The sequence below is a fragment of the Scleropages formosus genome, chromosome 14 (genome assembly GCF_900964775.1).
Source record: "Scleropages formosus chromosome 14, fSclFor1.1, whole genome shotgun sequence".
NCBI classification, from domain to species: Eukaryota; Metazoa; Chordata; class Actinopteri; order Osteoglossiformes; family Osteoglossidae; genus Scleropages; species Scleropages formosus.
The window spans coordinates 14,093,270-14,110,227 of NC_041819.1; the positions used below are offsets into that span (position 1 = coordinate 14,093,270).

The 16,958-nt window shown below is 45.7% G+C and overlaps 1 protein-coding gene across 2 annotated transcripts in view; it reads left to right on the forward strand.

Moving 5' to 3' along the window:
* grk6 (G protein-coupled receptor kinase 6) overlaps positions 1-12,506 on the forward strand; it is a 30,097-nt gene extending 17,591 nt beyond the window's left edge. For both annotated transcript variants that reach the window (XM_018728536.2, XM_018728537.2), the window contains exons 8-16: positions 2,654-2,794; positions 4,670-4,860; positions 5,101-5,138; positions 5,585-5,674; positions 6,895-7,103; positions 7,211-7,348; positions 7,462-7,599; positions 9,307-9,441; positions 9,616-12,506. In XM_018728536.2, coding sequence (XP_018584052.1) covers positions 2,654-2,794; positions 4,670-4,860; positions 5,101-5,138; positions 5,585-5,674; positions 6,895-7,103; positions 7,211-7,348; positions 7,462-7,599; positions 9,307-9,441; positions 9,616-9,666 — 1,131 coding nt within the window. In that variant the 3' untranslated portion in view covers positions 9,667-12,506. The remainder of the gene's footprint in view (positions 1-2,653; positions 2,795-4,669; positions 4,861-5,100; positions 5,139-5,584; positions 5,675-6,894; positions 7,104-7,210; positions 7,349-7,461; positions 7,600-9,306; positions 9,442-9,615) is intronic.
* The last annotated feature ends 4,452 nt before the right edge of the window (positions 12,507-16,958 follow it).

Sequence of the window (16,958 nt, forward strand, 5' to 3'; positions counted from 1 at the left end):
CACACAAGTCTTCAGTCATTAGCGCTTGTCACCTTGAAGGCTTCACTGGGGAGTCTGTAATTCAGTTTCCTAACAATGACTACGATATAAGGGTTATAAGAAGCCTTCATTAATGAAAGCTCTGTTTCCATGCATTTCAGTTATTCCTTAGCTTATAAATGACTTCTTTGTGAGATGCTTAAGCTTTTTTTAAAAACAATTAGAGTGTTCCAAAGGCTTGATGGTTAAGAAACTGAACTTGCAGCTAAAAGGTTGCCAGTCCCCTAAGGAAGAGAATCAAAACTGGGTTAATATCATGGACTCATCATAAATGACATCTGTGGTTATTTCAATTCCCGAGACTTAAACAGCCTTTGTTCTGAAAAACAAAGTATTTATATTGATCCTTCATTTTTTAAAGATGAACATTTTAGCATTATTTTTTAATACATCAATTTAAAATACATATTTATCACATTTTCACTAATAATATATTTCTGCATTTGGGTTTAAATGATCTAAAATCAAAAGCATATAGTTATTTAACTTATTTTTTACAGCAAGCCAAAATTGCAGTATTCTTAAAAATGTGAAATGCATACACACATACACATACACACATACATACACACACACACACACACACATACACATACACACACGCACACGCACACGCACACGCACACAAACACACAATGTCTACAACCACTCGTCCCGAGCAGGGTTGCGCTGACCCAGTGCCAAACCCAGCAGCCCATGGCGCAGGGCTGGAGGGGAAGGGCACGCACCCAGGATGGGACACCAGTCTGCCACAAGGAACCCCAAGCAGGACTCAAACCCCAGACCCACCAGAGAGCAGGCCCTGGCCAAACCTGCTGCACCACCGCACCCACCTATGAATAAATATTGTTTAAAAAAAAACTCAATACACTATAAACAGTTAAAATACTCAAATTAAAATTATGGTGTTGGGCACTTTTCTTATAACTGTTTTATTTGTTCATGTTACTATTACAGACATGGTTTAAATAATGTTTATTTGTTCCATGATGAGGGGGTGCGGTGGCGCAGTGGGTTGGACCACAGTCCTGCTCTCCGGCGGGTCTGGGGTTCAAGTCCCGCTTGGGGTGCCTTGCGATGGACTGGCGTCCCGTCCTGGGTGTGTCCCCTCCCCCTCCGGCCTTACGCCCTGTGTTACCGGGTTGGCTCCGGTTCCCCGTGACCCCGTATGGGACAAGCGGTTCTGAAAATGTGTGTGTGTGTGTGTTCCATGATGCCTCATGAAGCAGCTGATGAGGCAATGTGAGCTGATCTCTTGGTTTTCATACCTTAAAAAGTCACATTTTTCTCTGTAAGCCCAACAACACCACCAGTTCTTTTTACTGTAACAGGAGCTTATGGAAAATCTAAAGAAAATTGAAATAAAATAAATAATGTTATAGAAAGCCATTAAAGTTCCTAAGATGATGAGAAAATGTTTGTTAAATCATCATTGCTGCCACCATTGTGAGCAAAAATGCTCTGGCTTCTCATGACTGGAACAGACAGTTCTCCCATTTGTTTTGGTTTACATTTAATAAAAGGTGACAGCTGGTAGTCTAGTGGTTTAAGTTGCTTCCTTTGTACTGAAAGGTTGTAGGTTCAGTTCCTAGCTACAGTACCCTGAATAAATGTGAACATGTAAGGATATGGTGGGGAATGCAGTAAAATACGAGTACCTTAAAATTGTCTTTGAATTCCTACTTCTTCTGCGGTACGCCTGAGCAAGGTATAACAAAGTTAACTTAACTGTATTACTATTATTCGTTCTTCTCCAAAGCAGCTTTCAGGGTCAGGTTTGTATAATAAGCCACTTACAATGTCATTTATACACCACCTTCAATATAAACAGGTAAGACTTTGTAAGTACTAAACTTTAGAATACAAATTGAACGTCGTACGTTGCTTTGGACAAGGTACAACAAGGGTTAGTAGTAATGAGAAAGTAAACAACAAAGACAGAAGCGCGACAGTTGAACTCCTCAGGTTCTCCCGTGATTTCCTTTCATGTCGAGCAGCATATGCTGCCACGACACTGTGTGAACTGGAGGAAGGCAGACCTGTTTATTTCTCTTTTTTGTACGAAGAAAGTAAGAGAGTCACAGACAGCTAGCTTCAAGTTTCATATCAGGGTCTTCAGTAAGGAGAAATCAAAATCATATGTAAGATTTGATTTATATTTGTTTATTTAGCAGACACTTTTCTCCAAAGCAACTTCAAATGAAGTCTATGTAGTGTTATCAGCCCACACACCTTACTCACAAGGTGACTTACACTGCTAGATACACTACTTCCAGTGGGTCACTCATCCATACAACAGTAGAACGCACTCTCTCTAGCACTCACACACTATGAGTGACCCCGAACAGCATGTCTTTCGAGTGTGGGAGGAAACCCAGAGCACCCGGTGGAAACCTACACAGACATGGGGAGAACATACAAACTCCACACAGCCTGAGCAGGGATTGAACCCACATCCTCTTGCACCACCAGGTGCTGTGAGACAGCAGTGCTACTTGCTGTGCCGCCCAGGGTACGAGCCATGAAAAAATACTGTTATTCTGGCTGTCCTGTCTCTGATGTGTAATGGGTGTTTTTGCGTGTGTTTCCTGTGCTTCCTCCCCTGCCCTGGCAGGTGTGCGCCTGTCAGGTGCGAGCCACAGGGAAGATGTACGCCTGTAAGAAATTGGAGAAGAAGAGAATTAAGAAGCGGAAAGGTGAATCGATGGCCCTCAATGAGAAGCAGATTTTGGAGAAGGTCAACAGCAGGTTTGTAGTAAGTACACCAGAACTTGTTCATCTCATCCTCAGTTAGGTGGCGCGGAGAACGTCGTGTGGGTTTGGAGGTGTAGGTCCTTATTTAGCAGTGGCATAACAACTTGTCAGGGATTGGGGCATCTTACAAATACAGTCCTCCCTTACATAATGAACATTGATATTAGGAGGACTAGCGATTGTAAGCACGTAATTTGTGCACTAAAATTCTTTGAATGAGAGATCAGTTCACACCTACTAGAAACAGACATTTTTGTTCAGAAAATGAGCCTTGGTCATGTTGAGCCACACGCAAGATGAACAGCAACACCTCGCCCTTATGTTGCATGACTTCTACTGCACTTCCCTGTTGTAGCCATTGACCCATGCAGAAGCATCTCTCCTAGAAATATTGTGAATTTTATCACAGTGCAAAACCATCATCTATCAAAATTATAAGCCCAAAATCGAAGAAGTTTTAAAGCCAAAAAGGCAAAGGAAAACCTTACCTATCGGTTTAAAACTGAAAATGGTAAACACATAGAACTTTCTTCCTAAGCAATATCATTATGAATTACTTGTGTGCTTTTTTTACTATTCTTTTATTGCAAATGATACTTGAGTATGAGTATCTTAGCAGGACACCTGTGGTCTAGAACCTATTCTAGAAACATAGGTCACAAGACAGGGTACATCCTGTATGCAAGTCCATCAAAGGCTGATCTTATATACTCATTCACTCACACACACTTACAAACGGGAATTTATATTCACTAATTCAAATGAAACGCGTTTTCGGTATGTGGGATGAAAACGTGGTAACGAGGGAATATCCACACAAACATGGAGAAAACATGGAAACTGCACAGACTAAGCCACAGTTGAATCCACAGCCCAGAACTTTTGAGGCTCAGGGGTGTGAGACCTTGCTGCCCAAGAGCAATGAGTAAAACAGCAAAATAAAAAGACAATACAATGTACGGTAAATAATGACTGAGAAATAAGAAAAAGGTTTTGAGATAATGAGCGTGAAAATTTTTCAGCTGCATTGAGCATATGAGTCTTAAGCCTGAATTTAAAGGTTCCAGAGCAATTCTGATATTCTGGACTTTGAATTAAATTTTTTCCTGTGTTTAAATGGTAAAGCTGGAATTTTGCCTGTTTGCTGAAAAAAAATAAGTGAATGTTTTGTGGTTCGGAGATTCATTATTTATATTTCCAGTTTAAGTTAAAAATAAATGGTAATTGAGCTCATTTTACGAGATTTAACTCTACAAGCAGATTTTCATCAAATATGTTCATTGTGCAAGGTAAACCTGTGCTACCAATAGTACTCAATGGAGCTGTGCACGAATACTGGGGGGCACACCTTGGGCTTGCTTGAGCATTGGGGTGGACACATCCCACCCAGTCATAGCTATGTTGGCAAGCACTGCATAAGCTTTACTTAACCATGGTGGAAAGAGGTGTTATGGGTTGTTATGGAAAATGTTTATATACTAATTTTATGTGTATAGTTTCTGTAATTATTTTATGTAGTAATTTTTCTAGTAATGTTCTATTGTTTTCATGCCATGAATTTCAATAAGGTCTCGTGAATGTATACGTAAATCCCAGGTTGATGTGCAAAGTGTGATGACAAGGATTGTGGTCTTTATTTTTAGGAGATCATTGACACAAGTGAAATATAATATTTTTATATTTTTTATATTTATCTTCAAGTATCTCAGCATTCTACAATATTCCTGCTCAGAAATGGAATCAGGAAGTTTGTGACAGATTTAATGCCAATAAATAACAGGCCTTAACAAGGCTTTTGATTGTCATCCATTATGGAGGAAGTTTACTTCGTTAAGCAATGAGTCACGTAATCGTGCCCCCGTTTTTTGCCTTGGAGGTGAGTCTAGCATATGCCTACGAGACGAAGGATGCTCTCTGCCTTGTTCTCACCCTGATGAACGGCGGGGACCTCAAATTTCACATCTACCACATGGGTGAGGCCGGCTTCGAGGAGAAGCGGGCGATCTTCTACGCCGCGGAGCTGTGCTGTGGACTGGAGGACCTCCACAGGGAGAGGATAGTGTACAGGTACAGCCAGCAGGTAGCAAAGCGATGAAGGACACACATTTTTGCAGACTGAAGGTTCACTTCCCAGGAGGTTTCTTTGACACAGGCAGTTAACCTCACTATTACCAGTGAGAAATGCACAGCTTTATGATGGAGTAAACACCATAAGATGCTGACAAAGCAAAAATATTGCATTAACGATAACTCTAAGCGCTATGGTTTTGTGTTGTGTCATAACTTTGCCTTCTTCGTTCCTCATAGAGACCTCAAGCCTGAAAACATCTTATTAGATGACCACGGTGAGTCAGTGATTTGGAGATCTGTGACTTGTAAAGTCTTTTTTAATGAAGACCTCAGTGCTTACTTAATTCAAGGTGTTGTAGGGTCATTATGTGGATAGATGTGCTTTTATTGGCCGTCATGTTCCTAATGACCAGAAGGGGGAGTAAAAACTGCAGATCTGAGTAATTGGGAGGATAGCGTTGGTGAGGTTACGTGTCGCACGTGTTTTTAATCAGGAGTGTGTCACGGTAAGACACTATTAACGCAACTTTTCGGGTGGGGGCATGAGGAGCTTTGTGCCGGGGTGTCTCCATGTAGACAGTGATCACCTGACCAATGGGCCGACTTAAGGCTGTGCTGTCACGGTCTTTTTCCTGGGTTCAAACAGCTGCCTCCTGGGTTTTTCAGGTAATTTCTAACAAGAGCTTTAGAACATTCTTGTGTCATTTGTTTCTACTTCCAGGCCATATCAGAATATCTGACCTGGGTCTAGCAGTCCACGTCCCCGACGGTCAGACCATCAAAGGGAGAGTGGGCACTGTGGGCTACATGGGTGAGCGCTGCATTTTCAGAACTATACGTGCACCTGGTGAGCGAATGGTTGGACTACCTGTGGCTGGTGGCCCTTCAGTGGATGTCGGTCCGGCTCTGGATTGTGGCACATGGCTGGATGCTGGTGGCCCACTGCTTCTGGACGCTATTGGTCCACCACCTCTGGATTGTGGTCCACCTCTAGATGCTGGACCACTGTCTGCAGAGAGCAGTTCAGAACACCAGCACAGTCAAGTCCCCATTATGAACAGATTATTCTCCTGCTTATGATAACACATGTATACACATTTTATGAGTTATTACTGTACTGTTCAATTGCCTATTGTAATGCATAGGTAAAGTCACAAATTTGTGTGATTTTAATGCACTTGTGGGTATTGCTGTACCACAATGGCAAATAGTACGCAGTAGCATGCACTTGTCTACATTTACAGTTATTCATCTGGAGGATGCTTTTATTTGAAAGCATGCGCATGAATGTTTTTTTTTAATTCGCTGTTATTTTTGTGTTTTAATTACACAACATTAAGCACATAAATGTAAGTGGAAGGGAAATGTACATTTATATTCAGTGCTAATTTGTCCAGATCATTCTCTGGCACTCTCCCTTATGAACAAATTCACAGCATCAGACTATAATTAACATACTCCCTGCCCAATGGTAAATGGCAATAATTTAATAGGTAATTCAGGTTTTAGGTGTGTATGGATACCTTGGTCATTTCACGTTGAGATGTGGACAGGTGGGCATTTGGTTGAACTTAATTCTAAAATTTGTATTATATGTAATATATTTATACATATAGGTTGTGTTTAGGGAGAGCGCGGTGGCGCAGTGGGTTGGACTGGGTCCCACTCTCCAGTGGGTCTGGGGTTTGAGTCCCGCTGGGGGTGCCTTGCGACGGACTGGCGTTCCGTCCTGGGTGTGTCCCCTCCCCCTCCGGCCTTACGCCCTGTGTTGCCGGGTAGGCTCCGGTTCCCCGCGACCCCGTATGGGACAAGCGGTTCTGAAAGTGTGTGTGTGTGTGTGTGTGTGTGTGTGTGTGTGTGTTTAATTTTTGTAAGTAGGTTAATATACAGACCCTTGGAGAAAAGCACTGGCACAATAAATAAACAAATAAATAAATAAATAAATAAATAAAAGTATTTGTTGATTTGGCACTGATGTTTCAGCATGTAGAGCGTGACCGTTGCCCCCCCTCACCCCCCTCACCCCCACAGCTCCCGAGGTGGTGAAGAATGAACGCTACACCTTTAGCCCAGACTGGTGGGCCCTTGGCTGCCTGCTCTATGAAATGATCGAGGGACAGTCACCCTTCCAGCAGCGCAAGAAGAAGATTAAGCGGGAGGAGGTGGAGCGGCTGGTGCGGGAGGCTGACGAGGAGTATTCCAGCAAGTTCTCAGAGGACGCCCGCTCACTCTGCAAGATGGTCAGTGAGCGAAGGCAGTGTTGCACCCCTGCATTCATCCGGCGCATCGTAGTGCGTTGTTCTGAAGCAGGTCCTGATGAAATCTCTGCCTTTCACTCCTCTCCTAGCTGCTGGTCAAAGATCCTAGTGTAAGGTTGGGCTGCCAAGGGGGCGGGGCTTCTGAGGTCAAAGCCCATTCCCTCTTCCGTTCCATAAACTTCAAGCGCTTAGAAGCGGGCATGTTGGAGGCACCCTTCGTCCCCGACGTGAGTCTCATACCTGAATCACCACCTCGTCACGGTGAGGCGTCATGTAGGCGCCAGCCCAGCAGGGGTCCGCCTGGATCTAATGGAGTGTGTGTTTGGGTCTGTGTCTGCAGCCCCAAGCAATCTACTGCAAGGACGTGCTGGACATCGAGCAGTTCTCCACAGTGAAGGGCGTGGAGCTGGAACCCAAAGACAGTTCCTTCTACAGCAAGGTGTCCACGGGCAGCGTCCCCATCCCATGGCAGAACGAGGTGAGCACCCCCTGGTGCAGGGGGGGTGTCAAAACCCTCTGTAAATTTTTTATACTGTGTATAAATCTCATTTAGGGGGCACGGTGGCGCAGTGGGTTGGACCGGGTCCTGCTCTCCCGTGGGTCTGGGGTTCGAATCCCCTTTGGGGTGCCTTGTGACAGACTGGCATCCCGTTCTGGGTGTGTCCCCTCCCCCTCCAGCCTTACTCCCTGTGTTGCTGGGTTAGGCTCTGGCTCCCCGTGACCCCATATGGGACAAGCGGTTCAGATGGTGTGTGTGTGTGTGTGTGTTTCATGGCAGATGTTTTTATTAAAGCATACCTGCAGTTTCTTTCCTATTCATATATAAAGTGATATCTTTCAAGGGCATGGCCACTGTTGGAACTGGACCTGCCAGCAGTTTTGTCGTAGGTGCAGGCCCTTAACCACTACACCATGTGCTGCTGCTTGGCAGCGCATATTTAAACCCAAAGGGTTTAACAAGTAATAAAGGACAGTCAGAAAAAAGATGCACCCTTCTCACCCTACAACCGTGATCATTTTCATCTTATGGTCTCTGGAGTTCATGGACCGACAAGGAGAAGGAGACTGTCCTTTATGTGGAAACAGATCATAAAAGTGAATTAACACAGCGAGCGTGGTTCAAGCGCCGTTCTGACACTGAGCCCATTCACCGCTCTCTGTGCTCATATAACACCGATTTATGGCGGCTACAAGAACATGTTTGAGAAGAAGCGTTTAATAACTGTGTTTCCACAAATAGTTCAAAGCCTCTTTGTTTTCCATTTTCTTCTTAATATCTGTGTAAAATTATTGGATCTTATGGAGCCCGCCGACCATCGCCGATTTGGTGCCCTCCTGGCTCCTCGGCGCGTTAACTTTATTGAGCGAAGAGAGCCGAGCGCTTGCTGAACATGAGGGCGGTTATCTAGTGCTCTGATTTACGTGTTTTGAGGTTTGCGTTTGATTGCATGTGACACTGTAAATGTTCTTGCAACCGTTTTAACAAGAGCATGGAATGAGTGGTTCCTGCTTCTGGGTACGAGAACCGTAGGAGCTGTGCGAAATGGCACCGTCACACCGGTCCTCCATATAGGCTTTCTTCAAGCTGGTATGCCCAGGGCAGCATGTGCCATAGCACATAATGGCATAGGCTTTGAAGCCTGAAGGTTCTTGGTTCAATTCTCAACTGCCCAATTCAGTAAGGTGCTCACCCTGGGTTGTTCAGTAACAAGCAACCAGCTTAACGAAGTGGTCAGATAATGTAGGTCCCTTTGAATGAAAGGGTGGTACTGTGGGTAGCACTGGTAACTCACGGCTCCTGTGCCGTAGATTTAGATGCGGCTTTCAATAAGGCTCAGTCTCTGTGGCGTTTGCACGTTCTCCTCATATTCGTGTGGGTTTCCTTCAGGTGCTCTGGTTTCCTCCCACATATGTTTCAGGTGGATTGGTGGCGCTAAATTCTCCCTAATGTGTGTATATGTGGGTGTGTGTGTGTGTGTGTGTGTGTGAGAGAGAGTATCAACTCCAGAGTCACAGAGGATGCTTACGATCACTGGCATCATCAAGGGTCCTTCGCACACCACTGCTTGCTAAACTGATAGAATCGGGACCTCGTTCCCCCCCAGCATCACGGTTACGCCTGCAGCGTTTGCATCCTTCATAGGTGCGCAGTCACTGTGAGCCCTGCTGTTCGTTCTCTCTGCAGATGATCGAGACCGAGTGCTTCAAGGAGCTCAATGTGTTGCCCATGGATGGTTCCGTACCGCCTGACCTGGACTGGAGGGGCCAGCCGTCCCCCCCGCCCAAGCAGGGGCTGCTGCAAAGGCTCTTCGGGAGACAAGTAAGACCCGAGCCGTGAAAGCCACACCTTTTAGTTTGTTCGTCTGGATCTGCTTTGTGCTCTCGGACCTCATAGTGCGCATGCAAAGCAGGCCTTGTGTTTCTGTGTCTAGAAACTTTCATGAAATTGCATCAAGTCTAAGCCAACCCGTGTGCTCTCTACCGCCCCCCTCAGGACTGCTGTGGGAACTGCAGCGACAGCGAAGAAGAGCCCACGAGACTGTGAGCCACTGCGGCTCCCACTAGAGTCCACTTTGTTTACAGATTTTGCACATTTGTATTTTTAAGATAGTTCTACATAAATATGGGAATGTATATTTTCAGTATATAGCCATACAGTAAATGTTATTTAAAAATGTAAAGGAGAAAAACAAGGCAAAAAATTCACGATACCGTCCATTTCACGAAAGGCCTAGAAACATCCGAGAGGCTGCGGCCGCTGTCAGCTTCCTCTCCGACATCTCTCAGCTGACCCTATCACTTGTGTGGGCTTTCTTTGGTTTCACGTGCAGTTTTCATTTCCTAAAACGACAGTTCTTCGCAAAGCGACGCGTCGAGCCTCGCGTTCTTCCCAAACACGATCCACCGCAGAGGAAAGAAAACGTGTTTTCTTAGCCGCCAAATTATTTCCCATTATTTTCGCAGTATAAATCCACCGAGCTCATGTGTGACTGTTGAATATTAATATTTTCATCGCGGTGTGTTACTCAGCAACCCTTGAAATCTTGAGGCTGGAGTGCGAACGGTTAATTTATCATTGCGTGTGAAGGTAGCCGGTTTTGTTTTATTTCATTTTAATTTTCAACAATACTGTTTAATTTCTGAAGTTTCGACTTGTTCCCCTTACCGTACTGTGGGTTGTGAAGTGACTGATTTGATTGTTTTCAGCCTTCGCGTTCAACTGTCAGTCCGTTTCAGGAATCGAACAGAACACTGTGACAGAGAGGAAGGCAAAAGTAAATCTCTGCTGACGTCCACATTGTTTAAGCAGGCTTTCAAAACACACCCGCGTGTTTGTCGTGCGTGCGGTTCGGCTTTTTTCGCTCCCGTGTGAAACGGGACCTGACTTGCGACCGGGAACCGAAGTCCGGGCCTGGAGGCCCGTCTGTGGAAATTGGATTTCGAGTTGTTGAAAATGACTCTGGCGTGCAGGTATACCTCATGATTTCTGAATTCCGCTTCCGAATGTGGATATTTGGAATCGCCGGGAAGCGGGGACCGCAGGTGCGCGCGCAGGTACGGAGACGGTTCCGTGAACCTTATGTGCTTCGCGAAGCACCCGAAGGAACCGCGTGACGCCACCTGCATGTGTTCTGCCCACCTATTCATGCCTTCTTTAACATTCGCTTCCCTCCCTTGATGGTTGAGCGGCGTTTCCGCTTACTTTGGTTAACGGAAAGACATGAAAGGGCCTGCCGTGTGCGTTTTATGAATTTCATTTCACGACTGAAGTCACGAGGAGGTATTTCAAGCTTGTTTGTTTGTTTGTTTGCTTTTTTTTTTATGAATACGACTTGGCTCGCTCAATATGTGTTTTTATTATCAGCTGAGCGTGTACAGTATGACGAAGCCTGATACTGCACTTCAGACCAAACGTGTTCGCTTGTTACTGTTGGAAGGAAGCCTGCGTGGCGAAGAAGTACATCTGTCTCCTTTCAAGGTGCCTTTTATTAATTTTTTTCTTTAAGGTACTGTTGAAATCATGTTATTTTCGCCGTGCCGGAGAAAGGACAATCGGAACTCTCCGTTAGGTGGGAACGGATGCGTACCTCGTCCGCTCACCTGTTACCGTGCCGCGCTGATGTCCGTACCGTGCTCCACAAAGGCCGCCGGCTGGACTCTCCCCGCAGACGCCCCCCGCCGGGACCCTCGGCCGTCAATCGCGAGACTGACCGCCTCCGCCCGCCCCCCAGGAAGCTCCGTTGACCGTGACTGAGCCAGTAAAAGAGGGACGCTGGGGAACCCGGGACGTGAGGACGTTCCCCAGGAGCTCCTGCCAAACGCAGAGAACGGCGTCTTTCGTTGTGCTTCATTTTATTTTGCTTTTCTCAGATTCTCACTTAACTACATTCCAATATATGCGGTACTGTACAGTGTAAAAAGGAAATCTCATTTTGTTTATTTAGCAATAATGGATTTTATATGTGTATTAAAAAAAACTAAGGACTAGAGGCGGACTAAGAGGAATCGTCCCTTCGCGGTGTATTTCTGAGCCAGGCTTCATCACTGTGAACGCACCAAGAGGCCGTCATATCCCGTCACAGTCGTGTCACTTTGCGCTTGCCATGCACTGATTTTTGGTTGTGTTTGTGTGTGTGTGCGTATATGGGGGGGGGGGCGTTATAAGTGCATGTGTGTGTTTCATTATGTTACAAATGTGCCTGCTCTCTCCATTGTGTTAAGAACCACTTGGAGTAACCCTGGAGTATCTTGTGCCCATTGAGTTGAAATACTACTGAAAGATTTTTTTTTTTTTCCTTCATTTCCTTTTGGGAATTTTTTCGTTTTTTGGAGTCGAGACGACGATGACCTGCCAAGCACAAAAAAAAAAAAAAAATAAAAACGGGTTTTATGTATTTTGTCATTTTAAATTTTTTCTGGGATACTGCTTCAGCCGTTTTTTACATTACCAAACAATGTTACTTTTACCTCACTCCAGCTGAGTCGCTCTACTAGTCTGGAAACCTGGCTGAGTAAAAATTATCTCTTTGGACGGAATTATCAGGTGAAAACTTGCAGTAAAACTGTCGTTTGGACATGATTAGCGGTGTCGCTGTGGTGTGTCCCTGCTCTACCAGGTCGGGATCTTTCCAGCCTCCTGCAGTTGCCGATTCGCGATCTATCAGTTTTACTAAAACACCTCTCCACTTTCGTTTCTTTACTCCTGTGTGCTACTTTTTCTGTTGTTTTCAACTGGTTTTTTCAGAAAAAAAAAAGCTCCTTGTTCTCAGCAAGACTGTGCAGCTACTTTGTGCACAAAACAATCAATTTTAATTTCTCTCGACACCTAATTTTTAACAATACGACTGAAAGGTGCTTTTCAAACCCTCATGATGTGTGTGTGTGTGTGTGTGTGTGATTGTTCAGTCCTTTAATGTTACTCTGGAGCGGGCTGTGTTCGTGTTTGAGGAATTTGTGTATGAGGGGAATATTTTGGTGAAGGAATATGACAGAGGGGATACTTTTGTTAATTGTATTTGGGACCTCTCCTAAACACATGGCCTAAAGTGATGGGTGCCCACTTCCCGCACACCTTTTGCAGCGAGACGGTGCTGAGTAGATGGAGATCGCAGCGAGCCGCATTGTTTCTCGGGCAGCCTTCTTGGGCACCGCCCTTCTTGCAGCTCTATGTGGCGGCTTTCGTCTTTGCCGCGACCCGCTGAGTAGCGCACGTCTGTGGAACCGCGCCTGTTCTGCACGTCAAAGTGTTCGGCACACGTGTTGGAGCGGGAGAAGTGGCCGTGTCATCGGGGGGGATTCGGACTGGGTTGGATGCCGGTTCTCCTCTACAAGTGCCATCGGATCTTCTGCGGTCCAGGATGCGGGTCGAACGTAGCGCTGTTTTGGGTCACGCCGTCTGCCCGCGTGAGAATACCTGTGTTAGGAGGTGTATTCGGCCGACGTGATCCCTTTGGAAAATTAATGTGGCAACGGGACCCATTCGCAGCTGGCGGTGAATGTATTCCAGATCCAGTCCCGCGTTTGTTCGTAACTTCAAGCTGCTGGGGTGTGCGTGATGTTCCGTCTGCGGTTCAACCCGTTCCGGGTTTTTGCAGAGCAGAAGTTATATCCTCTACCGCTGTATTAATTTCGGGGTGTTATTGAGTTGCGGCAGTCCTCAGAGGGACGTCCCTCTTCCGACGCCCTAAGGGTTCCGATGCCGGAAAAAAAAAGGAGATCCAGTACTTTACGAAGCAGAACGCCCAGTCTTCGCGTTTTTATACATAGCAGTATAAACCTGCAGGAGTGGAATAGGCAGGAAACAATTAAACAGCTCTTTGCTCCATTTTTTTTCAATCACGTCACTCAAAAAATCATATCGGTTTATTGCAGCCGAACAGGGGCACCGGCGTCTGCCCCGTTTTGCTCGCTCTCGTTTGACGCTCTCTGCCACAGGGCCTCTTAGTCAGTGTTGCTTTCATTGTTTCATTTCAGAAGTCTCAAAAGAACAGCATCTTGTTTTAATGTAAATGTAGCACCTGACACCCTCGCCGAATCGTGCGTAAATCCGCGGTAGAGTGCCGCGTTATTATCGGTGCCCTCGCTTCGTCCTCCTCCCTGCATAAAGTATGTGTGTAAATATGTTTGATAGACCTGATACGCAGGTGAAGCGCATGTATGCCACACACGCGTTTTCTGCATAACGTTGCTTATTAAAAGAAGTGCCATCCAGGTGTTTTCTGTGCCTCCTACTGGCTGTTCTTTTGGTTGTATTCTGGTTAGATGACTTACAAGGGCAGCATCCATTTATTTTATAAATTATGGCGTCACATCTTTTATTCTAAGGGAATAAGTGTGAGAGCTTGTTTTTCCCTCTTTTTTCTAGCTGGCTGGTTTACGTCCTTGTACAGTATATAGACCTATGTATATTCTGTAATTTTGCAGCCTAAATGGTTTTTTTTTACACTGGTATTTATTGTTGGGCCACTTTCTGGAATAGCTGTTGGGGATCACGTGTTTTCAATAGAATTGGCCATTTTCAGGAGACCAGAGCACCCACTTCTCGTTGCTTCCTCTATGGTATCGGCTCCTGACAAAGGACCTTTCATAGGATCATCTGAAGTGGCCGTGACTCCTGATGATCGGCTCTACCGCTGCACGCAGGTGAACTCTCTCGGCGGTCTTTTCCAAGCAGAAGCGCATATAAACCTTTTAGCTGTGCCATTAACATGTGTGTTCTGTAATAAATCCCTGCCTGTATTGGAGTAGAGAATCAAAGACGAGTACTGAGTTTTTCCAATGTGCACTGTTCCAGCGATATAGCTTAGTGTGCAAATTTAATTGTTTAACAGTAAAAGACGTACCTTATAACAATATCATTTTTTCTATTACCTGAAATTGTATTCTTATGAGGTTGTTTATCGGTTAAATGATTAAATTTGAGTGGGACTAATAAATGGGCCAACATGTGGGTTAGTCACCTGTCCTTTACAGCTCAGTAGTTCATCAGAGAAATAGCTTAAACTGTGGTGGACAATGTTAGGAAGATGATGCTGTCGATGATGACGATGACAAGTTTTTTTTGCAATAACACTGTAATTTAATAAACAATAAGGTTGGTCCATTCTTGTCTGTTTCTTTCTGTGTAGGTCCATCCATTATCAATAACCGCTTGTCCAGTTCAGGGTCACGCTCCACCGGAGCCTGTTCCGGAAACAGGGTGTTATGCAGGGTTCAGCCTGCATGATTGTACCAGTCCATTTCAGGGCAATCATGCATGCTGGGAGCAATTTAGAGTCACCCATTAACCTGAAACACCTTTTAAGAGTGTGGGAGGAAACCAGAGCACCTGGAGGAGCTCCACATAGACATGGGGAGAACATGCCATCTCAGCACAGAGAGATGGGTATAAGATGTAAAGTGTGCCACAATGATGTCACAGCAAAGAGGTCATTCCCTCAGGCCTCGGTGACCTTGCAGCCCGTCCCGTTACACCACTCCCCTCTCGCACCGTTGGCATAACCCACATCACACCAAAGCAGGTCCTCGCCAAACCATCACACATGCTTTCTCACATCTCACTCTCTCTCTTTCTCTCTGCGTTAACCCAGCCCGGTTGCCAGGCAACGCACCTAAAAGGGAATTCAAAGAAATAAATAACGACAAGTGTTAAGGCTTCACTAGTTTAAATACTGCAAAGAGATTAAGGGCATTCGCTGCTTCATGGCCACCTTCCTGGGACGGACTGTGGGTGTTCTGTTCACGGGCGAGATTGTTCTGGTGTGTGTGTCTGTAAACAGGCGCCCGACATCATGCAGGACCATGCCAAAGGAACGCTGCCTTGGCAACAGGCATATTCTGACATGTTCCATTTGGGATGTTCACTATTGTTTTTTCTGACACCCCCTCTTCCTCCTTACATTTATTAATTTAGCTGGTGCTTTTCTCCAAAGCAACTTAGTGTTAATCTACTTTTCACCCATTTACACAGCTAGGTAAGTTTACAAGCGTAATTTAGGCTAAGTACGGTGCTCAAGCAAGGGGGTGTGGTGGCGCAGTGGAACAGTGGGTTGGCCTGGGTCCTGTTCTCTGGTAGGTCTGGGGTTCGAGTCCCGCTTGGAGTGCCTTGCGAAACACTGGCGTCCCATCCTGGGTCTGTCCCCTCCCTCCCCAGCCCTTCACCCTGTGTTGCTGGGTTAGGCTCCTGCTCCCCGCAACCCCGTGTGGGACAAGCGGTTTCAGAAGATGTGTGAGATGACCTTGCTCGAGCACACTGTAGCTTGAGGTGAGAGTCGAACCTGTCACCTTTGGGTCCAGCAGCAGCAGTAACCTCTACACTAACCATCTCCATTCTACCTCCATACAACTATTAACCAGCAAAAGGTTTCTATCTGAAAAACTAATGTTCGTAAGTGGCTAATTAGTACAAATGGCCTCTTTAAGCTGCGCATGGATCCAGCTGTCACATCAGTGGACCCAGATTGGTGTTCTGTGGAGGCCAGAGCGGACAACGGCCGCATTCTCATAGACTGAATACACATTAAGCACATGGCACTGTTAACGTTCAAATTTTGCATGGGGATTATGAAAAGGTGTTCAACTCATTGCTAAAAATGAATGAATAATGAGCTTGCTGGTGCCCCGAAATTATGATGAGAGAGCACCCCGAAGCTCAGTGAAACAAATACTTTAATTATGTGTTTCGGCAAGATGCCTGAGTAATTTTTACTGTATCAGGGCAGGGTATGTACCTTGAGTGTACTCGCCTCCAGAGGTCTGTTTTCTCCAGTTCAATGTCACTCTGGAGCTTTTGTTTTCCTCACTTCAGCAGCCCTTTCACTGACATGTAATGAGAATTTTACCACTTAAAGTACATCAGTACATTGGCAATGACTGTATTTCCTGTATTTATTAGCCTATTCGTTAATTTAACTTTAGCATATTTATGCCTTAGGCTCCAAAGGTTGCCGATTAGATCTCACCTCCGGCTGTAGTGCCCTTGAGCAAGGTGCTTGCCCTGCAATTGCTCCAGTACCTTTTGCCTGGCTGTGTGCCTGCGTGAGCAGCCCCTTTAGCCTTGTCCCCTTTTCTTCAGGATAGGCTCCGGCTCTCCGCGACCCCGCTCGGGACAAGCGGTTGTTGAAATTGGTTGGTTGGTTTAAAATATTTAAAAACAAATTTGTATGATATTTCAGAACTGCCTGTCCCATACGGGGTCGCAGGGGAACCGGAGCCTACCCGGCAACACAGGGCGTAAGGCCGGAGGGGACACACCCAGGACGGGACGCCAGTCCGTCACAAAGCACCCCAAGCGGGACTTTAACCCCAGACCCACTGGAGAGCAGGACTGCGGTCCAA